This window comes from Ranitomeya imitator, chromosome 2 (assembly GCF_032444005.1).
Source record: "Ranitomeya imitator isolate aRanImi1 chromosome 2, aRanImi1.pri, whole genome shotgun sequence".
NCBI lineage: Eukaryota > Metazoa > Chordata > Amphibia > Anura > Dendrobatidae > Ranitomeya > Ranitomeya imitator.
The window spans coordinates 589,340,185-589,367,899 of NC_091283.1; the positions used below are offsets into that span (position 1 = coordinate 589,340,185).

General features: G+C 44.7%; 1 protein-coding gene across 1 annotated transcript in view; it reads left to right on the forward strand.

Annotated features, from left to right (window-relative positions):
- IFT52 (intraflagellar transport 52) overlaps window positions 1-27,433 on the forward strand; it is a 50,964-nt gene extending 23,531 nt beyond the window's left edge. The window contains exons 8-14 of the mRNA XM_069752320.1: window positions 14,556-14,642; window positions 16,673-16,741; window positions 16,848-17,002; window positions 17,103-17,190; window positions 24,108-24,216; window positions 24,919-25,064; window positions 27,228-27,433. Coding sequence (XP_069608421.1) covers window positions 14,556-14,642; window positions 16,673-16,741; window positions 16,848-17,002; window positions 17,103-17,190; window positions 24,108-24,216; window positions 24,919-25,064; window positions 27,228-27,272 — 699 coding nt within the window. The 3' untranslated portion in view covers window positions 27,273-27,433. The remainder of the gene's footprint in view (window positions 1-14,555; window positions 14,643-16,672; window positions 16,742-16,847; window positions 17,003-17,102; window positions 17,191-24,107; window positions 24,217-24,918; window positions 25,065-27,227) is intronic.
- Window positions 27,434-27,715: the final 282 nt, after the last annotated feature.

Below are 27,715 nucleotides of genomic sequence, written 5' to 3' on the forward strand. Positions count from 1 at the left end.
GTACACCACATTAGAAGTGTCGCAGCTGAAAGTACCTGGTACCTTGTAGTCCTGATGTGAATTGGGGATCTTTATCTTGTCCGTGGTCATTATAAATGGACAGGTTTTACATTTTTTCTGCTTGCAGGGAAAGGATCCAGTAGCTGTTGGAGAGGACAGGGAGCGTCTGACAATAATGCTTCTTAGATTTGAGAGCTGTCTAAAACCCAGAAGTGGGGGGATCTAGAAAAATGGATTGTAAGCAGGCATCTTTTTGTACTAAAGATTGTAATTTCAATGTAGCTCCCCTTAGCACCTTCAGATTTGGATTATAGGTGACCAGTAAAAGCACCCGGTTGCTTTCTTGTTTAGTTCTGTAATTTCGAAGATGACTCCTTGATATCCTCTAGCTAATCTGCTTTTCAATTGTTCTTGGAAGGTCGCCCTGGTTCAAAAAGGTTTTTCTGAGGCCACTATGCCATCATATTGTATCTGATGGCTTGGCTGGAGACAATAGAGTTTTTCTTACCGTATATACTCGAGTATAAGCCGAGATTTTCAGCCCAAATTTTTGGGCTGAAAGTGCCCCTCTCGGCTTATACTCGAGTCACGGTAGCGGTGGGGTCGGCAGGTGAGGGGGAGAGGGCGCTGAGGCATACTTACCTAGTCCCAGCGATCCTGACGCTCCCCCTGCCGTCCCACGGTCTTCTGTGCTGCAGCTTCTTCCCCTCTTCAGTGGTCACGTGGGACCGCTCATTAGAGAAATGAATAAGCGGCTCCACCTCCCATAGGGGTGGAGCCGCCTATTCATTTCTCTAATCAGCGGTGCCGGTGACCGCTGATAGAGAAAGAAGCTGCGGCACAGAAGACCGTGGGACGGCAGGGGGAGCCGGACGCCGGGACCAGGTAAGTATGTAATATTCACCTGTCCGCGTTCCAGCCGCCGGGCGCCGCTCCATCTTCCCGGCGTCTATCTGCGCTCTGACTGTTCAGGTCAGAGGGCGCGATGACGCATATAGTGTGCGCGGCGCCCTCTGCCTGATCAGTCAGAGCGGGGAGACGCCGGGACCGGACGCTGGGAGCTGCAAGCAAGAAAGGTGAGTATGGCTTTTTTTTTTTTTTATTGCAGCAGCAGCAGCAGCAGCGGCGGCACAGATTTATACCGAGCATCTATGGGGCAGTATGAACGGTGCAGAGCATATATGGGGCAGATATGGAGCAATATGAACAGTGCAGAGCACTATATGGGGCAGATATGGGGCAATATGAACAGTGCAGAGCACTATATGGGGCAGATATGGGGCAATATGAACAGTGCAGAGCACTATATGGGGCAATATGAACGGTGCAGAGCACTATATGGGGCAGATATGGGGCAATATGAACAGTGCAGAACACTATATGGGGCAGATATGGGGCAGATATGAACGGTGCAGAGCACTATATGGGACAGATATGGGGCAATATGAACAGTGCAGAGCACTATATGGGGCAGATATGAACGGTGCAGAGCGCTATATGGGGCAATATGAACGGTGCAGAGCACTATATAGGGCAGATATGGGGCAATATGAACGGTGCAGAGCACTATATGGGGCAGATATGGGGCAGTATGAACGGTGCAGAGCACTATATGGGGCAGATATGGGGCAATATGAACAGTGCAGAGCACTATATGGGGCAATATGAACAGTGCAGAGCACTGTATGGGGCAGATATGGGGCAATATGAACGGTGCAGAGCACTATATGGGGAAGATATGGGGCAATATGAACGGTGCAGAGCACTATATGGGGCAGATATGGGGCAATATGAACGGTGCAGAGCACTATATGGGGCAGATATGGGGCAATATGAACAGTGCAGAGCACTATATGCGGCAGATATGGGGCAATATGAACGGTGCAGAGCACTATATGGGGCAGATATGGGGCAATATGAACAGTGCAGAGCACTATGTGGGGCAGATATGGGGCAATATGAACAGTGCAGAGCACTATATGGGGCAATATGAACGGTGCAGAGCACTATATGGGGCAGATATGGGGCAATATGAACGGTGCAGAGCACTATATGGGGCAGATATGGGGCAATATGAACAGTGCAGAGCACGATATGGGGCAATTGTTATGAAAGGTAATTCAGTACCACAATGGACATAGAGGTCAGCGCACATACAGTGACCTGGCAATAACCCAAAAAACAAGAACGAGCTCTGAGACGTGGGAACTCTGTTGACCGCAATCCCTAATCCTCTCAAACCACACTAAAGGCAGCCGTGGATTGCGCCTAACGCTCCCTATGCAACTCGGCACGGCCTGAGAAACTAGCCTGAAGATAGAAAATAAGCCTACCTTGCCTCAGAGAAATACCCCAAAGGAAAAGGCAGCCCCCACATATAATGACTGTGAGTTAAGATGAAAAGACAAACGTAGAGATGAAATAGATTTAGCAAAGTGAGGCCCAACTTTCTGAACAGAGCGAGGATAGGAAAGGTAACTTTGCGGTCAACACAAAACCCTACAAAAACCACGCAAAGGGGGCAAAAAGACCCTCCGTACCGAACTAACGGCACGGAGGTACACCCTCTGCGTCCCAGAGCTTCCAGCAAGCAGTAAAAAAACAAATTGACAAGTTGGACAGAAAAAAACAGCAAACAAATAGCAAAGAGGAACTCAGCTATGCAGAGCAGCAGGCCACAGGAACGATCCAGGAGGAAACAGGTCCAATACTAGAACATTGACTGGAGGCCAGGATCAAAGCACTAGGTGGAGTTAAATAGAGCAGCACCTAACGACTTCACCACATCACCTGAGGAAGGAAACGCAGAAGCCGCAGTACCACTTTCCTCAACCAACGGAAGCTCACAGAGAGAACCAGCCGAAGTACCACTTGTGACCACAGGAGGGAGCTCTGCCACAGAATTCACAACAGTACCCCCCTTGAGGAGGGGTCACCGAACCCTCACCAGAGCTCCCAGGACGACCAGGATGAGCCATATGAAAGGCACGAACAAGATCGGGAGCATGGACATCAGAGGCAAAGACCCAGGAATTATCTTCCTGAGCATAACCCTTCCACTTAACCAGATACTGGAGTTTCCGCCTTGAAATACGAGAATCCAAAATCTTCTCCACAATATACTCCAACTCCCCCTCCACCAAAACCGGGGCAGGAGGATCAACAGATGGAACCATAGGTGCCACGTATCTCCGCAACAATGACCTATGGAATACGTTATGTATGGAAAAAGAATCTGGAAGGGTCAGACGAAAAGACACAGGATTAAGAACCTCAGAAATCCTATACGGACCAATAAAACGAGGTTTAAACTTAGGAGAGGAAACCTTCATAGGAATATGACGAGAAGATAACCAAACCAAGTCCCCAACCCGAAGTCGGGGACCCACACAGCGTCTGCGATTAGCGAAACGTTGAGCCTTCTCCTGGGACAAAGTCAAATTGTCCACTACATGAATCTGCTGCAACCTGTCCACCACAGTATCCACACCAGGACAGTCCGAAGACTCAACCTGCCCTGAAGAGAAACGAGGATGGAACCCAGAGTTGCAGAAAAACGGTGAAACCAAGGTAGCCGAGCTGGCCCGATTATTAAGGGCGAACTCAGCCAAAGGCAAAAAGGACACCCAGTCATCCTGATCAGCAGAAACAAAGCATCTCAGATATGTTTCCAAGGTCTGATTGGTTCGTTCGGTCTGGCCATTAGTCTGAGGATGGAAAGCCGAGGAAAAAGACAAGTCAATGCCCATCCTACCACAAAAGGCTTGCCAAAACCTCGAAACAAACTGGGAACCTCTGTCAGAAACGATATTCTCTGGAATGCCATGTAAACGAACCACATGCTGGAAAAACAATGGCACCAAATCAGAGGAGGAAGGCAATTTAGACAAGGGTACCAAATGGACCATCTTAGAGAAGCGATCACAGACCACCCAAATGACTGACATCTTTTGAGAGACGGGAAGATCTGAAATAAAATCCATAGAGATATGTGTCCAAGGCCTCTTCGGGACCGGCAAGGGCAAAAGCAACCCACTGGCACGAGAACAGCAGGGCTTAGCCCGAGCACAAATCCCACAGGACTGCACAAAAGTACGCACATCCTGCGACAGAGATGGCCACCAAAAGGATCTAGCCACTAACTCTCTGGTACCAAAGATTCCAGGATGACCAGCCAACACCGAACAATGAACCTCAGAGATAACTTTATTCGTCCACCTATCAGGGACAAACAGTTTCTCCGCTGGGCAACGATCAGGTTTATTAGCCTGAAATTTTTGCAGCACCCGCCGCAAATCAGGGGAGATGGCAGACACAATTACTCCCTCTTTGAGGATACCCGCCGGCTCAGATACACCCGGAGAGTCGGGCACAAAACTCCTAGACAGAGCATCCGCCTTCACATTTTTAGAGCCCGGAAGGTATGAAATCACAAAGTCAAAACGGGCAAAAAACAACGACCAACGAGCTTGTCTAGGATTCAACTGCTTGGGGTACTCGAGATAAGTCAAGTTCTTATGATCAGTCAAGACCACCACGCGATGCTTAGCTCCTTCAAGCCAATGACGCAACTCCTCGAATGCCCACTTCATGGCCAGCAACTCTCGATTGCCCACATCATAATTTCGCTCAGCAGGCGAAAACTTCCTGGAAAAGAAGGCGCATGGTTTCATCACCGAGCAATCAGAACTTCTCTGCGACAAAACAGCCCTTGCTCCAATCTCAGAAGCATCAACCTCGACCTGGAACGGAAGCGAAACATCTGGTTGACACAACACAGGGGCAGAAGAAAAACGACGCTTCAACTCTTGAAAAGCTTCCACCACAGCAGAAGACCAATTGACCAAATCAGCACCTTTCTTGGTCAAATCGGTCAATGGTTTAGCAATACTAGAAAAATTGCAGATGAAGCGACGATAAAAATTAGCAAAGCCCAGGAACTTTTGCAGACTTTTCAGAGATGTCGGCTGAGTCCAATTATGGATGGCTTGGACCTTAACAGGGTCCATCTCGATAGTAGAAGGGGAAAAGATGAACCCCAAAAATGAAACCTTCTGAACACCAAAGAGACACTTTGATCGCTTCACAAACAAAGAATTAGCACGCAGGACCTGAAACACCGTTCTGACCTGCTTCACATGAGACTCCCAATCATCCGAGAAGATCAAAATGTCATCCAAGTACACAATCAGGAATTTATCCAGGTACTCTCGGAAGATATCATGCATAAAGGACTGAAACACTGATGGAGCATTGGCAAGTCCGAATGGCATTACTAGATACTCAAAATGGCCCTCGGGCGTATTAAATGCAGTTTTCCACTCATCGCCTCGCTTAATACGCACAAGATTATACGCACCACGAAGATCTATCTTGGTGAACCAACTAGCCCCCTTAATCCGAGCAAACAAATCAGATAACAATGGCAACGGGTACTGAAATTTAACCGTGATCTTATTAAGAAGGCGGTAATCTATACAAGGTCTCAGTGAACCATCCTTCTTGGCTACAAAAAAGAATCCTGCTCCTAATGGCGACGATGACGGGCGAATATGCCCCTTCTCCAAAGACTCCTTCACATAACTCCGCATAGCGGCGTGCTCAGGCACAGATAAATTAAACAGTCGACCTTTTGGGAATTTACTACCAGGAATCAAATCGATATCACAATCCCTATGCGGAGGTAGGGTATCGGACTTGGGCTCATCAAATAAATCCCGGTAATCAGACAAGAACTCAGGAACCTCAGAAGGGGTGGATGACGAAATAGTCAGAAATGGGACATCACCATGTACCCCCTGACAACCCCAGCTGGACACAGACATGGATTTCCAATCTAATACTGGATTATGGACTTGTAGCCATGGCAACCCCAAGACGACCACATCATGCAGATTATGCAACACCAGAAAGCGAATAACCTCCTGATGTGCAGGAGCCATGCACATGGTCAGCTGGGTCCAGTACTGAGGCTTATTCTTGGCCAAAGGCATAGCATCAATTCCTCTCAATGGAATAGGACACTGCAAGGGCTCCAAGAAAAACCCACAACGCCTAGCATACTCCAAGTCCATCAAATTCAGAGCAGCGCCTGAGTCCACAAATGCCATGACAGAATACGATGACAAAGAGCAGATCAAGGTAACAGACAGAAGAAATTTTGACTGTACCATACCAATGGTGGCAGACCTAGCGAACCGCTTAGTGCGCTTAGGACAATCAGAGATAGCATGAGTGGAATCACCACAGTAGAAACACAGCCCATTCAGACGTCTGTGTTCTTGCCGTTCAACTCTGGTCAAAGTCCTATCGCACTGCATAGGCTCAGGTTTAAGCTCAGGTAATACCGCCAAATGGTGCACAGATTTACGCTCGCGCAAGCGTCGACCGATCTGAATGGCCAAAGACATAGACTCACTTAGACCAGCAGGCATAGGAAATCCCACCATGACATCCTTAAGGGCTTCAGAGAGGCCTTTTCTGAAAATAGCTGCGAGCGCACCTTCATTCCACTGAGTGAGTACGGACCACTTTCTAAATTTTTGACAATATACCTCTATTTCATCCTGACCCTGACACAGCGCCTTCAAATTCTTCTCTGCCTGATCCACAGAATTAGGCTCATCGTACAGCAATCCGAGCGCCAGGAAAAATGCATCGATATTACTTAATGCAGGATCTCCTGACGCAAGAGAAAATGCCCAGTCCTGAGGGTCGCCACGCAAAAAAGAAATAACGATCCTAACTTGTTGAACTGGGTCACCAGAGGAGCGAGGTTTCAAAGCCAGAAATAGTTTACAATTATTTTTGAAACTCAGAAATTTAGTTCTATCTCCAAAAAACAAATCAGGAATAGGAATTCTCGGTTCTAACATAGAATTCTGAACCACAAAGTCTTGAATACTTTGTACTCTTGCCGTGAGCTGATCCACACATGAAGACAGACCTTTAATGTCCATTGCTACCCCTGTGTCCTGAACCACCCAAATGTCTAGGGGAAAAAAAATGCAAAACACAGTGCAAAAAAAAAAAATGGTCTCAGACCTTCTTTTTTCCCTCTATTGAGAATCATTAGTACTTTTGGCCTCCAGTACTGTTATGAAAGGTAATTCAGTACCACAATGGACATAGAGGTCAGCGCACATACAGTGACCTGGCAATAACCCAAAAAACAAGAACGAGCTCTGAGACGTGGGAACTCTGTTGACCGCAATCCCTAATCCTCTCAAACCACACTAAAGGCAGCCGTGGATTGCGCCTAACGCTCCCTATGCAACTCGGCACGGCCTGAGAAACTAGCTAGCCTGAAGATAGAAAATAAGTCTACCTTGCCTCAGAGAAATACCCCAAAGGAAAAGGCAGCCCCCACATATAATGACTGTGAGTTAAGATGAAAAGACAAACGTAGAGATGAAATAGATTTAGCAAAGTGAGGCCCAACTTTCTGAACAGAGCGAGGATAGGAAAGGTAACTTTGCGGTCAACACAAAACCCTACAAAAACCACGCAAAGGGGGCAAAAAGACCCTCCGTACCGAACTAACGGCACGGAGGTACACCCTCTGCGTCACAGAGCTTCCAGCAAGCAGTAAAAAAACAAATTGACAAGCTGGACAGAAAAAAACAGCAAACAAATAGCAAAGAGGAACTTAGCTATGCAGAGCAGCAGGCCACAGGAACGATCCAGGAGGAAACAGGTCCAATACTAGAACATTGACTGGAGGCCAGGATCAAAGCACTAGGTGGAGTTAAATAGAGCAGCACCTAACGACTTCACCACATCACCTGAGGAAGGAAACTCAGAAGCCGCAGTACCACTTTCCTCCACCAACGGAAGCTCACAGAGAGAACCAGCCGAAGTACCACTTGTGACCACAGGAGGGAGCTCTGCCACAGAATTCACAACAGGCAATATGAACAGTGCAGAGCACTATATGGGGCAGATATGGGGCAATATGAACAGTGCAGAGCACTATATGGGGCAGATATGGGGCACTATGAACGGTGCAGAGCACTATATGGGGCAGATATGGGGCAATATGAACGGTGCAGAGCACTATATGGGGCAATATGAACGGTGCAGAGCACTATATGGGGCAGATATGGGGCAGTATGAACGGTGCAGAGCACTATATGGGGCAGATATGGGGCAATATGAACGGTGCAGAGCACTATATGGGGCAGATATGGGGCAATATGAACAGTGCAGAGCACTATATGGGGCAGATATGGGGCAATATGAACAGTGCAGAGCACTATATGGGGCAGATATGGGGCAATATGAACAGTGCAGAGCACTATATGGGGCAGATATGGGGCAATATGAACGGTGCAGAGCACTATATGGGGCAGATATGGGGCAATATGAACGGTGCAGAGCACTATATGGGGCAGATATGGGGCAGTATGAACGGTGCAGAGCACTATATGGGGCAGATATGGGGCAATATGAACAGTGCAGAGCACTATATGGGGCAGATATGGGGCAATATGAACAGTGCAGAGCACTATATGGGGCAATATGTACGGTGCAGAGCACTATATGGGGCAGATATGGGGCAAAATGAACGGTGCAGAGCACTATATGGGGCAGATATGGGGCAATATGAACAGTGCAGAGCACGATATGGGGCAATATGAACAGTGCAGAGCACTATATGGGGCAGATATGGGGCAATATGAACAGTGCAGAGCACTATATGGGGCAATATGTACGGTGCAGAGCACTATATGGGGCAGATATGGGGCAATATGAACGGTGCAGAGCACTATATGGGGCAGATATGGGGCAATATGAACAGTGCAGAGCACGATATGGGGCAATATGAACAGTGCAGAGCACTATATGGGGCAGATATGGGGCAATATGAACAGTGCAGAGCACTATATGGGGCAGATATGGGGCAATATGAACAGTGCAGAGCACTATATGGTGCAGAGCACTATATGGGGCAGATATGGGGCAATATGAACGGTGCAGAGCACTATATGGGGCAGTATGAACGGTGCAGAGCACTATATGGGGCAGATATGGGGCAATATGAACAGTGCAGAGCACTATATGGGGCAGATATGGGGCAATATGAACAGTGCAGAGCACTATATGGGGCAGATATGGGGCAATATGAACGGTGCAGAGCATTATATGGGGCAGATATGGGGCAATATGAACGGTGCAGAGCACTATATGGGGCAGATATGGGGCAATATGAACAGTGCAGAGCACGATATGGGGCAATATGAACAGTGCAGAGCACTATATGGGGCAGATATGGAGCAATATGAACGGTGCAGAGCACTATATGGGGCAGATATGGGGCAATATGAACGGTGCAGAGCACTATATGGGGCAGATATGGGGCAATATGAACAGTGCAGAGCACTATATGGGGCAGATATGGGGCAATATGAACGATGCAGAGCACTATATGGCAGAGCTATGGGGAAATATGAACGGAGCAGAGCACTATATGGCAGAGCTATGGGGAAATATGAACGGTGCAGAGCACTATATGGCAGAGCTATGGGGAAATATGAACGGTGCAGAGCACTATATGGCACAGCTATGGGGCAATAATGATCTATTTTTATTTTTGAAATTCACCGGTAAATGCTGCATTTCCACCCTAGGCTTATACTCGAGTCAATAAGTTTTCCCAGTTTTTTGTGGCAAAATTAGGGGGGTCGGCTTATACTCGAGTATATACGGTATGTGTTTTGGATGGAAACTGTCCCATTTAAGGTATGTTGGACGGTCAATTAGCTTCTGGTACAGGGAGTCTCTATTTCAATGGTCATATAAAATATTGTCAATGGTAGTAGGCCATAGGCCTGATGGGTCATGGGGACGAATTCACTTTCAAGCTTGGCCATGAAAAGATTTGCGTAATGTGGAACCATTTTACTTCCCATAACTGTACCAGTCTCCTGTAGGTATATGTTATCAAATTAGTAAGTTTCACCACAGAATCAGCATCAATTCCTGAATTTTCCAGGAAGACTTTGCAGGCATTTAATCCATCCTGGTGTGGGATATTAGAGTACAAAGATTCCACATCCCTGGTGGCCAGGATGGTTCCTTCTGGTAGAGGACCTATTGCTGATAGTTTATTCAATAGGTCAGTTGTGTCCTGAATGTATCCTGAATTCACGGGTGAAATCTGTGTTCGGTGAGTACAGGAGATGGCAGTTACTACTGGAAAGATTCTATGCAGATGGGAAGGGCGTAGAGGCTCTGCTTTTAGCCCTTTTTCCCCTTCCCGCTACATAGAATCTTATCAGTGACAACTGTTATCTTCTATCTCAATAGTATAAAAATCTGTCTTCACTGAATCCAGATTTTACCCCAGAATTGAGAATGGAGAATCTGTTCAGAAGGAGAAAGAAGCAGATTTATCGGATAAGATATATCACAAAGTTTCTTATTTTCATGTCTACTATTGATTTATGCAATAAAAATGTAAACGACGGTTACTCTTACATTTAGTGTGTTTTTAAATTTGAGATGTTATAACTTGATTTTTCCAAAGCGTTTGATACCGTGCCACACAAGAGGTTGGTACACAAAATGAGAATGCTTGGTCTGGGGGAAAATGTGTGTAAATGGGTTAGTAACTGGCTTAGTGATAGAAAGCAGAGGGTGGTTATAAATGGTATAGTCTCTAACTGGGTCGCTGTGACCAGTGGGGTACCGCAGGGGTCAGTATTGGGACCTGTTCTCTTCAACATATTCATTAATGATCTGGTAGAAGGTTTACACAGTAAAATATCCATATTTGCAGATGATACAAAACTATGTAAAGCAGTCAATACAAAAGAAGATAGTATTCTGCTACAGATGGATCTGGATAAGTTGGAATCTTATCTTACAACTAAATATGTGAACAGGTGAATGACAAGTGATGCTGAGAATAATAGATTGAAGCTCAGCTATCTACATAACTAGTAACCAAAACATTGGAATACTAGAAAGACCCCTGCCATAATAAGGGTAAACGGGTATGCCCAGAAAAATAGAAGTAATAGTGAAAATATTCTTGGGTGGATATACACACTCACAACCGACGTGCAGAAAAGAGTGACCTAGCCCTAGGTGTAATTACTGTCTAGACACCTGCCTAGGTGCGGAGGTTGGCACCCTAAGAAAATACGAGAATGGCGCCCCCGCTCGTGCAATGGCTGACCCTATCTCCTGTAATGACCCTATAAAGCAGATAGTCAGAAATAGAGGGCCAGATGGCCTGTAATTCTGTATAGTATAATATAAAATGCTGTGAATATATAGGGTATATACAAGATCAAAAATGGTAAATATATATAAGCTGGAGAGGGTACAATCAATCTAAGTCACTCACACCACATGAGTTTGGGGTTTAGCAGATATAGTAATCCCCAAATATACAGTAACATAAACCTATATCAAACAAAATGTAAATCGGTACTGTTACACAGTGACCCTCATAAATATTCTAATGAATGCACAGTCATAGCCTGCATGATGAGGATACATAGATCCTACCACACATGTAAAGGTATATGTATATGATGGTTTACCCCATTAAACATCAGAGTACTAGTAAATAAAGTTCCAAGATAAATCATACTCATCTGCTATTGTGTGCTGTGCAACAAACATGCAGGCAGCTGGGCATCATGGTGACAGCAATCCTTAGATGAGGAAGGAAAGCTCTAAACAGGCTCTCGACGCGTTTCCCCTCAGAAGGTTCATCAGGAGAGATTGATACTGGCTTTATGATCAGAAGTCATGGCAAAAAAAAAAATGAGGCTGCAAACCAAGTTGGAATCTTGGGCCGAAAGGTGGCAGATGCAGTTTATCAATGATAAATGTATGGTTATACACATGGGAAGAAGGAATCAATATCACCATTACACACTGAATGGGAAACCACTGGATAAATCTGACATGGAGAAGGACTTGGGGATCCTAGTTAATGATAAACTTACCTGGAGCAGCCAGTGCCAGGCAGCAGCTGCCAAGGCAAACAGGATCATGAGGTGCATTAAAAGAGGTCTGGATACACATGATGAGAGCATTATACTGCCTCTGTACAAATCTCTGGTTAGACTGTACATGGAGTACTGTGTACAGTTTTGGGCACCCGTGCTCAGGAAGAATATAATGAAACTAGAGCGAGTATAAAGGATGGCAACAAAATTGATAAAGGGTATGGGAGAACTACAATACCCAGATAGATTAGCAAAATTAGGATTATTTAGTCTAGCAAAAGGACGACTGAGGGGCGATCTAATAACCATGTATAAGTATATAAGGGGACAATACAAATATCTCTCTGAGGATCTGTTTATACCAAGGAAGGTGACGGGCACAAGGGGGCATGCTCTGTGTCTGGATGAGAGAAGGTTTTTCCACCAATATAGAAGAGGATTCTTTACTGTTAGGGCAGTGAGAATCTGGAATTCCTTGCCTGAAGAGGTGGTGATGGCGAACTCAGTCGAGGGGTTCAAGAGAGGCCTGGATGTTATTAGGTTCTTTAGAAGGACGTAGATCTGGGGATTTATTCTAGTGGAATATAGGCTGAACTGGATGGACAAATGTCTTTTTTCGGCCTTGCTAACTATTTTACTATGTTGTTTTATCATTGCTCTCCAGTGTTGTGCCCACATTTTTTTTGTTGGTTTGCATAGAAAATTAACTGTAGTATATTTACCGTCAGAGTAATTTTCATTCCCATACTAATAATATATATATATTTTTTAGCACCAACATATTCCGCAGCACCATTCATAGCATTAATTTGCTCTTTTATATTTGTTGCATGTAAATGAGCAAATTGCTCACAGTTGAACATTAAAACTCATTAATTAATGATGGCTTTGGTTGTGCATACTTAGAAGTATCTGGGATTTTCCATTCATAGTTTCCTTGTCAGTGCAGTGTGGGAACTCTGATGGCATTTTGCAGTTAGAACTTTATGCCTTTTTACACTTCTCCAGGAGAGGAGTTCTAAAGCGTAGGCTTATTAAAGTAACATTTCCCTGTCTCTGAGCTGTTTGACATCTCCCATTTTTCAGATGTTTCGTAGCAACAGACTGTAATCTGTCACTATGGATGCCTCAAGTTTGAATATATTAATGTTGTGCAAGTCCTCCTGTTTCCTTCCACAAAAAAACAATTATAGAGTTTACTGATAATGTGAGATATTGAAGTATCTTATTTCTTAAACTGTTAAGTCAACTCCTAGACTATTGCCACTACTCTGCACGCACTACTGTGCCCCACCCCACCCCCTGGTCGGCTATCTTCAACATCTGGCGAGGGCATCGTGCCTGTTGCAGCCTTCAAATTCTGTTCAAGATGGTGTCTTCTTCTTGGATAGAATGTGAATGCTGCAGCCGATCATCAACCATTAGTCACTGATTGGCTACAGGGGTCACTTGACATCCTTCTCCTGGATGTTCATGACAGCAACCAGCAGAGTACAATATATGACAATGGTTGCACTCAATCGTGTTAAAGCATGTTATTGTGAAATATGAAATGTGAATGGCAAAAATGGCTTTTGAATATTAGGAAAAACACATGAGACGCTTTGCACAAAATTTGGCCAAATAATGCCTGCCCATCAATCAACGTCAAGGTGGCCTCATGGTCCCTGACCAGTGTGAACACCTCTCTGAGGCTAATGTCTGAATGCATGGGTGAATGTGGACACCTCTGTCAGCAATGCCTATATTTATGGGTAAGTAGGGACCTGCTGTAATTAAAATCACCACCTTGTGGAGTGCGGAGTGCCCGGTCAGTAAGCTAACATTATAAAAAACTGACTGGCACATCCAGACTAGTGTGAATAGGTGCATACCAGGAGGAGCTACCTCCATACACAATATACAAAAAAAGGTTGCACTCTATCATGCAAAGCATGTCAATTTGGAATATGTGAAATTTGAATAGCAATACGGCTTTGGAGGATTAGGAAAAAACATGAGACGTTTAGCATAACATTTGGCCAAATATTATGTGCCCATCAACCATCGTCAAGGTGGCCTCATGGGTCTGATGGGTCCCTGACCTGTGTGAACACCTCTCTAGGGCTAATGTCTGAATGCATGGGTGAATGTGGATACCTCTGTCAGCAATGCACTGGTCAGGGACCCATCAGACCCATGAGGTCACCTTGACATTGGTTGATGGGCAGGCATTATTTGGCCAAATTTTGTGTAGAGTCTTATGTATTTTTCATGTATTTTTCCTAATATTCAAAAGCCATTTTTCCTATTCGCATTTCATATATTTCACATTGACTTGCTTTAACACGATTCAGTGCAACCATTTTCGTATATTGTACATGTAAGTAGCTGTTTTTTGGTATGCACCTGTTCAGACTAGTTTTTGATGTGCCGGTCAGTTTTCTGTTATTTATTAGCAACCAGCAGAGGGCACAGAAGAGCTGCATCGATCCAAGAAGAGAATGTTGTTGTTTTTTTTATTAAACAACAGTGGCTTTAGGGTGGACATCCACTTTAAAGTGGCCTTTTCACCAGACGTGCTGATTTATGTTACCTCTATTCTTTCAGTCTCATGGAGGGAAACTGGCTGTGGTGGGATCATGTCATATGTTCAATGATCAGTACCTGGATAAGGAAGAAAATGGAAAAATTCTGGTAAGTTTTTGCTGATTTACAACTGTGATTGTCTCAAGTTGTATATATAAAGTTGTGTATGTGTGAGTGAAGATGTATTACGCTCATTGAGCAATATTAGAGGGAACTTGTTAGTTGATTAATGCTTCCAAAACTACAGGCAGAATGAATCTGAGCCTGGCTGCAGAGAAAATATATTTTGAAGAATTGACCAGGGACCATAGGAATAGACAAGATTGATCCGGTACTGCCCCCCACCACCCGGCCTGCTTTTCTTTACAGCGCTCTAGTTGATTGATAGGTCTCTCCCAATGAACTCCCATGGGAGAAACCTATCTATCAATGAAAAATCAGCAATAGCTGTATGATATTGTTTGCTGTTTCAAAACACCTTGCAACAAAGGAACCTTTCCAATCCCTTATGTACGAATAGAAATGAAAAACGCAAGGAGACAGAGCTTCACAATTCACTGACGTCTAGTCTTCCTTATTTCTTAAAATACATTGAATACAATGATGCAATAGCAGCAAATATACTTTAGCATCTGTCACATTGGTTCAGAAAGTCCATCTTTGGAATGAGCTACAATGGCTTCACGGAGATGTCAGCAGAGGTAGAGGTTATTGCGTCTTTGTATTTCATGTATCTAGGAGATGAGGAAGACTATATGTCACTGAATTATGGCGCACTGTCTCCTTGATTTTTCATTCCCATTAGAGACCTCTCAATCACATCAGCTGAGCTGAAAGAAGCTCACCACGGGATACGCTGGACTAGTCAGGTCTCTCCCTAAAGTCCCCATCCTGAAATTCAAACTATGTTTTCTCTGAAATTTTCAGAGAAAAACATAGTTACCTGCAATTGCGCAGCCATTCTCTGATTCATGCTGCCCATGGCTTGGACTGTCTGAATCAGCTGACAGGTTCCCTTTAACCCCTTCATGCCGCAGCCCTTTTTAGTTTTTACGTTTTCGTTTTTCGCTCCCCTCCTTCCCATAGCCACTTTTTTACAACACCATTGGTTTTACTAATATATATATACACACACACAGTGTATATACAGAGACATGTCAAAGTTTGGGCACTACTGGTCAGAATTACTGCTATTGTGAACAGTTAAGCAAGTTGAGGATGAAATGATCTCTAAAAGGCCGCAAGTTAAAGGTGACACATTTCTTTTGTATTTTAAGCGAAACAATATATACTGTATATGTTTCCATATTTTTCATTTTCACCCCTTAGCCGCCAGAGCTTTTTTCAGTTTTGCGCTTTCGTTTTTCGCTCCCCTTGTGGATATACAGTACAGACCAAAGGTTTGGACACACCTTCTCATTTTAAAGATTTTTCTGTATTTTCATGACTATGAAAATTGGTAAATTCACACCCAGGACTTTAAAAAAAAAACACAAAACCTTGCTCAGGTGCCGCCCCCGCGTCGTCCCCGCCCTAGGCACGTGCCCTCAAGTGCCCTTCTACATACAGGCGATGATCAGATCACCTGTATGTAGCAGAAAATGCTCACTTGCTATGTGAATCTGGCTACGGCAACCATAGAGGCCTGCTGGAGACCTCTGGTTGTCATGCCAACCCATCGGCGAACCAGCCGTCGTGAGATGGGCGGGATTAGTGATGCGCTTCCAGCGCGATCACATTGAATGCCGCTGTCAGAGATTGACAGTGGCATTTAACGTGTTAACAGCTGCGGGTGGATGACGATTCCACCTGCAGCTGTTAGGGACACATGTCAGCTCTTCAAAACAACTGACCTATGCTGGGAAAGTTGTGGGCTCAGCGTCGGATCCCACATCAAAGGGAGGGACACGACATGCACCGGACATGTCTTGAAGGGGTTAAAGATACGACTGAGAGTTTGTGATTAACATGTCTGTAATTGCTGTAATAAATTCAGCAAAACTGTATGCACAGGAGCCCTTTCTATAGATATATAGTGTTTGTTAAATTGAACATTACTGCGGTGTGGAAATGCTATTGCAGAAATATTACAAATTCTACTGTCGCACACGGTAAATGTTCTGACTTGTTCTAAACAGGATGTGCTTATGCAGTGGCTCACTACTAATGATATCCAGCTAAACCAAATTGATGCGGACGCTCCGGAGGTGAGTGTCGTAGAATTGGCGTAATCCTATGGGTTGTCAGTAAAACATTTGGAATTAGAGGGGCTAGTTTGGGCTGTTCCTGCTCTGAACCTTCTTATCCTTCCAGATTTCAGATTACACGATGATCCCCGACACCAACAAATTATCCCAGCAGCTTCGCGTCTGCCTGCAGGAAGGAGACGAAAATCCTCGGGATTTCACAACTCTGTTTGACATGAGTATCTACCAGCTGGATACTTCTTCTCTCTCCAGAGTTATCAAGTATGTGTCAGGCTCTTTATTGTGTTCTCTTCTCCTGTTATACTTCTGTCATTACTTTGTCAGCCATTGGTTTCTGATCTCCACATTGATGACTTTGCAGAGCCTACAAAGAACGGAACGTGAAGCATGAGACTTTGCAGCTGATCCAGCCACAGTTTGAGGCTCCGCTCCCTGCTCTTGAGCCTGCCGTACGTACTTTACTCCTTGATTCTTGCACTTAATGTGGTAACTGTGATCTTATATTGTCATTTAAAGGAGTTGTCTAACTTTACCTTCGACAGAAATATTGGGGACTCGATTTTGTGGCACTTACTAATATAGAAATATTACAGGTTCTCCTATTGCACTTGTTAGCATAGCCTTCTTCGCTGGAGCGTGTGATCAGATCTGTCCACCTCCATTTCCCATGCGTAGTGTTTTTTAATTGGAGGACAGGTCTATATCAGCTGCTACGAGCATGCGGGAGAGTGGTGTGTTGCATTGTGTTGACTTGTATTCTGCAATTAAATGGACAGTTGGGTCCACAAATATTTGGACCGTGACCGAATCTTAGTGATTTACGCTATGCTGCCACTATTTTGGATTTAAGATGAAACAACTCGGATGCAATTGAAGTGTAGACTTTCAGGTCTATCTAAAGGAGTTGAACAAAAATAACCTGTGAAAAGTTTAGGAATTCCAACCATTTTTCTACAAAGCCTCCTTTGTACTCAAAAGTAATTGGACAAATCAACTTAACCATACATAAAATGTTCATTTTTAAGACTTTGTAGAGATTCCTTTGAAGGCAATGACTGCCTGAAGTCTGGAAGCCATGGACATCACCAAACGGGATTTAAGCTTTGCCAGGCCTTTGCTGCTGCTGCTGACTTCAGTTGATGTTTTTGGGTCTTTTTGCCTTAAAGAGAATCTGTCAGCAGGTTTTTGCTATGTAATCTGAAGACCACAGGAGATAGAGGCTAAAACACAGAATTCAGGGATGTGTCACTTGTCAAAGTGCATGCTGTTTACTAACTGTGAAGGATTTATCACTAAGAGATTAACATTGCTGGACTACACTAGTCCGGCAGCACCCCCTCCTCCTGTGATATGCACCTCACTGTCTATAGACTTTGTTCATGGAGATCCTGATGTGTGCAGGACTAGTTTTCTCAGCGCTGCTTCATTCTAAACCTAAAAGATCTGATTTTGTCTGAACGGCTGCACCCAGTAAACTAAGCGATCAGGGGTGGATTAAGGGTAGCCAGGGCCCCGGGCTGTTCAGACACTGTGGGCCCCCCGGGTCATGTGACAGGGGTCATGTGACGGGGGTCATGTGACGGGGGTCATGTGACATACCCGAGCCAGATTATTCCAGAAAAATGGCCGGGCCCTACTCTACTGTAACCTATTAAATATTTGTTAAAATCTGCAATACAATTTAGGTATATTTTGACCAATAATATCACATACAAGGAACCAATACCACCGCACCATGACCAGACCACAAATTACAACCCCAGTGATCGAATAATATCACATACAAGGAACAAATAGCACCGCACCATGACCAGACCACAAATTACAACCCCAGTGATCGAATAATATCACATACAAGGAACAAATAGCACCGCACCATGACCAGACCACATATTACAACCCCAGTGATCGAATAATATCACATACAAGGAACAAATAGCACCGCACCATGACCAGACACCATATTACAACCCCAGTGATCGAATAATATCACATACAAGGAACAAATAGCACCGCACCATGACCAGACCACAAATTACAACCCCAGTGATCGAATAATATCACATACAAGGAACAAATAGCACCGCACCATGACCAGACACCATATTACAACCCCAGTGATCGAATAATATCACATACAAGGAACAAATAGGACCGCACCATGACCAGACCACAAATTACAACCCCAGTGATCGAATAATATCACATACAAGGAACAAATAGCACCGCACCATGACCAGACACCATATTACAACCCCAGTGATCGAATAATATCACATACAAGGAACAAATAGCACCGCACCATGACCAGACCACAAATTACAACCCCAGTGATCGAATAATATCACATACAAGGAACAAATAGCACCGCACCATGACCAGACACCATATTACAACCCCAGTGATCGAATAATATCACATACAAGGAACAAATAGCACCGCACCATGACCAGACACCATATTACAACCCCAGTGATCGAATAATATCACATACAAGGAACAAATAGCACCGCACCATGACCAGACACCATATTACAACCCCAGTGATCGAATAATATCACATACAAGGAACAAATAGCACCGCACCATGACCAGACACCATATTACAACCCCAGTGATCGAATAATATCACATATAAGGAACAAATAGCACCGCACCATGACCAGACACCATATTACAACCACAGTGATCAAATTATATCACACACAAGGAACAAATGCCAGACCACATATTACCACCAGTGACCGAATAATATCACATACAAGGAACAAATACCGCTACACCATGTCAAGAGCACATATTACCACCACTTGGTGACCAAATAGCACACACAAGGGACAAATACCACAACACCATTTCCAGACCACATATTACCACCACATAGTGACTGAATACTACAATCCTGACAGTAATAAATAAATAAAAAAACAAAATACTGTCACCATAACTGCCAGTATTCACAGGAGATCTGTAATTGGTATGCAGTGTCTGTGTAGAGGTTATACAGCGATCACTGGCGACATTATACACAGGAGCTCTGTATATGGTTTACAGCAGGGGTGTCAAACTGCATTCCTCGAGGGCCGCAAACAGGTCATGTTTTCAGGATTTCCTTGTATTGCACAGGTGATAATTTAATCACCTGCACAGAATGATCCCAGTGCCTTGTGTAACGCAAAGGAAATCTTGAAAACACGCACGGTCTGAGCTGAGGCCCTCGACGAATGCAGTTTGACACCCCTGGTTTACAGTGTATAGTGTCAGTGTATAGATAACACTGACTCACCAGTGACGTCTCTAGCGGTGAAGTCCTTCATCTGTCATGAAGCACAGACCGCCATCATTTATTCCAGCCAGGGCTTGTTTGTTGTTTCTGCAGGAAATAACACAGTTATCTCGAGCTCCGCTTGCAGAACATTACTTAAATTTTCACAATTTCAACATTACACCACATGAAGAAAAAAAGGCAATATAGTGTCACTCTGCACAGTAACAGGACCGCCCCCCCATTTAAAAAAAGTATACGCAAAAAATAAAATAAATACATCACTGCAGTAATAATATCCCTTAATTAGCCCCTACGGAAATAATATTCCCCACCCTGGCCCCGTTTATCTCATTCCTGGCTCCTGCAATATGTTCTCGCATCCTGCACTCATGAGTATCCATCCTGCCCCATATGATTTACCCATCCTGCCCCATCTGTCTCCATCCTGTCCCATGACAGTATGTTCAACAATCTGCCCCAGTGTGGCCAGCATATTACCCCCAGTGTGTCCAGCATATTACCTCCACACAGTGTATCCAGCAATCTGCCCCAGTATGTCCAGCATTGCCCCCAGTGTGTCCTGTCCAGCAATATGCCCCAGTATGTCCAGCAATCATCTGCCCCAGCCAGACTGTGTCCTCAGGCTCCAGCATTGCCCCAGTCAGTGTCTCCAGCAATCATCTGCCCCAGACTGTGTCCTCCTCCAGCATTGCCCCAGTATGTCCAGCAATCATCTGCCCAGCCAGTCCCCAGACTGTGTCCTCCAGCATTTCCCCCCCAGTGTCTCCTGCATTGCCCCCCCCCCCAGTGTCCAGCAATAGCAATGCAATCATTTGAGGCCCCCAGTCCCGACTGTGTCCTCCTCCTCCAGCATCATTGCACCAGTATGTCCAGCAATCATCTGCCCAGCCAGTCCCCAGACTGTGTCCTCCAGCATTTCCCCCCCAGTGTCTCCTGCATTGCCCCCCCCCAGTGTGTCCAGCAATAGCAATGCAATCATTAGAGGCCCCAGTCCCGACTGTGTCCTCCTCCTCCAGCATCATTGCACCGTGACCAGTATGTCCAGCAATCATCTGCCCACAGCCCAGCCAGTCCCCAGACTGTGTCCTCCAGCATTCCCCCCCAGTGTCTCCTGCATTGCCCCCCACCAGGCCCCAGTGTCCAGAAATAGCAATCATTTGAGGCCCCCCCAAGTCCCGACTGTGTCCCCTCCTCCTCCAGCATCATTGCCCCCCCAGACCCAGTGTGTCCAGATATCAGACTGCCCCAGTCCCAGACTGTGTCCTCCTGCTCCCAGGTCCCAGCATTCTGCACCTGCCACCCCCCCCCCAATCACACACCCCCATCACCCCCACTCCCGACTTCTCCACCGTTATATTTATTATATCTCCACTCAGATTATTAAAAAAAAAAAAATTCTCCAGTCCTCACCTTACCAACGATCCAGGCGGTGAGCTCCCTCCCCTCCAGCAGCGCGCACTCGCCAGCGACTGACAATGACGTCAGACGCCGGCGACGTGTGCGCTGCGCCTGCGGCCGACGTTAACTATTGCCGTGCGGGCGCGCCCGCACGGCAATAGGAAACTAACCGATGCAGGCAGCGCCGCTAGGGGCCCGGTGAGCAGATGAGACGGGGCCCGATGCGGGCCCCCTCTCTCTGCCCACCGGGTCCGGGGGGGCTCCCGGCACGGCATGGGCAGTGTCCTCAGTGATCGAGAGTGACGGCACGGCAGGGGCACGGCGGCCGGCCGCACGGGCCCGGCACTCGCGCCGGCGGCGGCAACACATACAAACAAACCAGTCTTCTGACAGGGGCAGCAGGCGGGCGGCTGGGTGGGTGGGTCACGGCCGGGGGTGCCACTGCACTGTGTCAGTGAGACAGTGACTCACTGTGTGCACTGTGCTGAGTCACTGTCATATGATGATGAGACTTGCTGCGAGTGCCCTGATGATGGCGGCGGCCAGCGGGCAATCTGTGTGCGGTAGCCCAGGGCCCCCCACACCACTGGGCCCTGGGCTACCGCCCAGATTGACCCTCTTATAATCCGCCCCTGTAAGCGATACATCGTTGGATTCAGCTTCTCTTTGCCTACATTACACTGCTCTCACATGAATACAAACACAAAACCCAGCTGCATTTTAAATGCAAGATGGGGATTTCACACAGTGGTGGTCCACCCTCAGTTCAAATAGTCCCAACTCCATAATACTGCATACCAAAATAGGAGAACACGGAGTACATAAGTGCATAAAAAAATAGTAATTTTATTGAGCTATCAAAAAAATATCTGTATATATAAAACATTACAATACAAAAAAAACATAAAGGAAAAATTGCACACGCCCCACAATCTATCTAAAGAAAGGAGACAAAAAGAAAGTGCTATAGTGCAGTATATCAGGGGAAGGTACCATATACTGTCACCTGTCACTCATCGGTCCTTACCCAGAAACAAGACCGTGGCCCCCTTGGTCAGGTGACGCAGTCCCGACGTATGTTTCGTGGGCGTAGCATCCCGCTTTCTTCATGCTCTCACATGAAGTAGCAAAAACCTGCTGACAGATTCGCTTGAAGTTTTGTCTTAAACATGTGAAATGCATCTCTATGGGGTTGAGGTATGTTGATTGACTCGGCCTTTGCAGAATATTCCATTTCTTTTTCTTATAAACTCCTAATTGCTTTTGCTTTATGTTTTGGGTCATTGTCCATCTTTGCTGTGAAGCACCATCCAATTCTGCATTTTTTTGAATCTGAGTAGAACGTATAGCCCTGTGCACTTCAGAATTCATCCGGCTGCTTCTGTCTTGAGTCACATCAACAAACGCTTGTGACCCAGTACCATTGGAAGCCATTCATGACCATGCCATCAAACTGTGTGCTTTCGATCATGAGCCGTTCCAAGCCTTCTCCACACTTTCTTCTTCCCAACATTCTGGTACAAACTGATCTTGGTTCCATCTGTCCAAAGAGTGTTTTTCCAGAACTGGGCTGGCTTCTTTCCATGTTTTTTTTGGCAAAGTGTGATCTGGGCTTTCTAGTTTTAAGGCTGATTAATGGTTTGCACATTATGGTGAATCCTCTGTATTTGCTCTCATGAAGTTTTCTATTTATGGTAGACTTTGACAGTGAAACTCCTACCTATTGGAGAGTGTTCTTCACTTGGATGGATGTTGTGAAGAGATTACTCTTCACCATGGAAAGGATTCTGTGATCATCCACCACTGTTGTCTTTTGTGGATGTCCAGGTCTTTTTGAGTTCCCTAGCTCACCAGTGCGCTCTTTTTTTTTTGTTTTGTTTTCCAGAATGTACCAAATGATTGATTTGGCCGTTCCTAACATTTCTACTATCTGATGGATTTCTTCATTTTTTCAGCCTAATGACGGTCTATCTTCCATTGAGAGCTCCTTTGACCGCATCTTGTGGGTTCACAGTAACGCCTCCCAAATGCAAATGCCACACCTGGAACCAGCTTCAAACCCTTTAACTGCTTAATTGTGATGGATTAACAAGGGAATAGGCCATGCAGCACATTAAAGAGCTTTTGAAATACCTATCCAGTTTCTTTTGGTCCCTTTAAAAAGAGGCAGCTGCAACATTAAAACGCAGTAATTTCTGGATTAATTGGTTAGAGAGTGATTTCTTCTGGCTCAATGGACCTCAATGGACAACTTTCCTATAAGAGGAAATAAGTCCTACAATACTACCATTGTTGCATTACCTCGCAGTTACCTTAGGACACTAGAGGGCCTAAGGTACGATAGTTAAGCTGCTTCCAATAGGTGGCGCTATACAGTTCTAGTCCTCATCCTCTCTGAAGAGGCAATTTGCAAAGTACTTCATATATACTTTTCCATAATATGCGATTGCATTGTGCCTACTGTAATTTTTAAACTTTTTTACAAAATGTAATAAAGCTGCAATTTCTAAATACTTACTCCAATTACGATGTGAATACCCTCAAATTAAAGCTTGGGTCTGCACTTTAAGCCCATACTGATTATATAATTGTATCTTGAATATGTATGTCCAAATATTTCTGGACCTAACTGTATATTAATTTTTATTCACACAACTCCCCCCACCTCTCATCTCTTAGGTATTCCCTCCATCATTTCGTGAGCCTCCAGCTCCAGCTCTTGAGCTGTTTGATTTGGATGAGAATTTCTCGTCTGAGAAATCACGGCTAGCACAGATAACAAATCGATGTGAGTACTGTACAGACTAATTTCTTTATACATTTAGTACATACTCTCTAGTATGTTATGTTTTGTTTTTTTTTTACCACATCTGAATGTGTCGGGGAAGGTGAGCAAGTTTCTGAGATGCATTCTGCCAACCTTTTTTTTTCTTTTCCAACTTGGCATTGTCTTCAGACAACAGAAGATTCACGAACCGGACTTCAGCACTGTTTGCAAACTGGTGTGAGGGTGGTAAACTGTATGCCAATAGTAATAAAGCTGCCTCATTTACAAAAGCTAAGCAAGGGCACAAACAAGAGTCATAGACAGTCATAGAAGTTTCATTATTATTGGTCAGGAGAATCTATTGTAACATCTAGGATGTGATGAATGGAGCATTTAGACTTTCCGATCTCTGCCAAAGTGCCAAACGACTATATTTGCTTATTTATTGGCCAACAAAAACTGATGGGAACATTCACCGAGTCTCCAAATAACCTTTTTAGTTTTTGAATAATCCACTTGCTTCTCTTAAGTGTTATTCTTTATGCCCCAGTAGATGAGATATGAATGAAGTCATCCTTGGTATAATCCCTCACATGGTCAATGCTTGGCTGATATCTGCAGGTCAAGCAGATCTAGTAACGTCTCGCTCACAGTTCACCTGCCAACCCACCGTACATTGACTTTTTATTGTGAATACCCTTGCTGTTTTCTTCATTCATACAGGCACAGAGGACGACCTGGAATTCTATGTACGGAAGTGTGGTGATATCTTGGGGGTAACTGGAAGCCTACCAAAGGAAGAACAAGATGCCAAACACATTCTTCAACACATTTTTTTCCAAGTCGTTGAATTCAAGAAACTTAATCAGGTAGAAAGAACATGAATGCCCTTCTGAGGGCTTATTTTCCAACTAAGTTCAGTAGAAAAAAAGACATTAAAGTGAACCTGACAGCTGAAGCATGTTGGTCTCATCGGTGGCAGCATGAATCGGAGTACGCTCCATCATTTCAACACAACGTGTTGTTTCAGAGAAGGCATAGTTAACGGCAGGGGTTCATGGGGCTTGGTGACTCGTCCAAGAGGCTACTCCCTCAAGGCTTCCTCTTGTCCCTCTCTTCCTTGCATGTACAGAAACACCAGTCACTCAAATTGGCATGGCGCACGGAGAAGCTGCTCCTCATATTAGTAACCTGAGTTCCATGTTCTTCGACCAGGTGTTTTCTCTGAAACACCACAGCGTTCCAGAGTAAGACATACTGTACCTGCCTGAAATGATTGAGCAAGACTGAATAATGCTGCCCAATTCCCTTTAAAGGTAAACTATTTGTACAGTGGTATAAGCTATACAAATATACTGTTAAAGGGAACCTGTCAGCAGGATTGTGCACAGTAACCCACAGACAGTGTCAGGTCGGCGCTGTTATACTGATTAAAATAATACCCTGGTTCATGAAATCCGTCTTGTGGTTGTTGTTTAATCTTTATTTTCAGTTTTGTGTTTCCCTTTAAAGGGAATAGAATAAAATGAAACATGCAGTCTGCATTATGAATACCTAATCAGAGCACCTCATGAAGACCTCCCCCCCCCCCCCCCCACAGGCCACCCTAGAGCACGGACTTATCATTAACTCAAAATAAAGAATATACAACAACCACAAGACGGATTTCATCAACCAAGCTATCATTGTAATCAGTATAACGTCGCCAACCGGACACTGTCTGTAGGTTACTGTGCACAATGCTGCTGACAGGTTCCCTTTAAAGGGAAAAGAATAAAATCAAACATGCAGCTGTATTTTTCCCACTGATTTCTGTGAGGAAAAAGTGAAAGACGCCAGGCACAGAGCTAACTGCACTACTGCACTTTGAGAATGAGCGGTCCTAACTCCCCTTTTGCTCGACGCTTGAAAATATGAAATAAGTTGCTAGGCATACTTTCCTGCGCTATCTGATGTTTGGAATGGTTAGATGTAACTGCACACCGGGTGGGACACGTTAACCGACAAATATTGTGCACAGGTTCCAATAATTCGAATAGGAGCTACACAGATTGTGCAGGAGGTTATGCGTGGACAGCGCCTTTAAAAATGGCTTTCATAATTATATTATAATGATGGCAAATAATAATCAGCTTTATTTTTATATAGCGCTAACATATTCTGCAGCGCTTTACAGACATTATCATTGCTGTCCCCAATGGGGCTCACAATCTAAATGTGTCATTTGTAAAGGTCCAGCCTATCCTGCCCCACATATCAACAGAACAAAGTTGCCCTGTCACTACAGTACCATCCATGTCCTGGCGCCTGTGTGATACTGCAGTTTGGCTTTTATTAAGCAGAAGAAGTATATAAACTGAAGTACCATACACATACTGTATAGCTACATGGCCAGGAGCAGTGTGGGGCATTGCAGTGAAGTGGTCATAGTGCTCCCGTGGGGACCTGAGCCGTGTCTTAGGCGGATTGTTAGGTTATCACAGTACCTCTATGGGAAGGATATTGAGTTATACAAATAAAATACTATATATTACCAATGTCCGTTATGTATTTAGGTTAGATCTCTTTTTTTCTTATTGTATTTATGGCAATGGTTCAGTTGGCTTAAAAGGGAAGTCCTCTTTCAGAAAATCTTGGTCTTTCAGCACAGTTTGTTATGAAATAAAAATAAAACACGCTTTAATCACCGACCCCAGGTCCTGGCAGCCAGACTGTGACCTCAGCAGCTCTGAGTGGGGTGTTCAGTCTACATAGACAGAGCCAATGAGCTCACTAATTGCTGTTCTGTCGACTTGACGTCCGCACCGCAGCCAATGCCAGATATCGGGAGCAACGGCGGAAACTCACAGATGAATCCCGGGATGGTGAGTATATATAACAAACGGCTTGGGATTCAGCTGTGAGTCTCCATCATTGCTCCCGATCGCGAACCAAGATTTTCTGAAAGGGAACAACCTCTTTAAACTCATGATTATGATCTATTTATTGTCCATTTAATTTTTTTTTTTTTTTTGCTTGCCACTTTGTTGCAGGAGCATGACGTGGATACTAGTGAAACGGGTTTCCAGAGCAGCTGAGATTCTACGAGTAACCCTGACAGCAGCTGACACCCCCAAAAAATGATTGATCAGTTCTCATATTTATTCACGTTTTTATAAATTTGTATTCTGTATTGTCTCGTATGATTGTAAATATTCTATTTGTATGACAGATTAAATGGCTTTCTATATACCTATGATCAGGAGTCCGGCATTTCTCCCATATTAAAGCCTGCTGCTTGGCTGGGATACAGAGATAAGGCTGAAGGTTTATGTGGTACAGTGTGTTTGTTTTCCTAGTCAGAAGACGACTGGCACTGCCGCTGTACGCTGGCTACATGTCATAGTGTATTAGTGTTCGTCTGGGACTACCCGTCCTGTAGTAATGTGCCAGGAATAGCGGTGGTAAAATTCCTCCAGCACATTATGTTCTCATGCAAATTACCCATTTTCATTGCTTGCTGACCTCTTCTGTGCCGGCC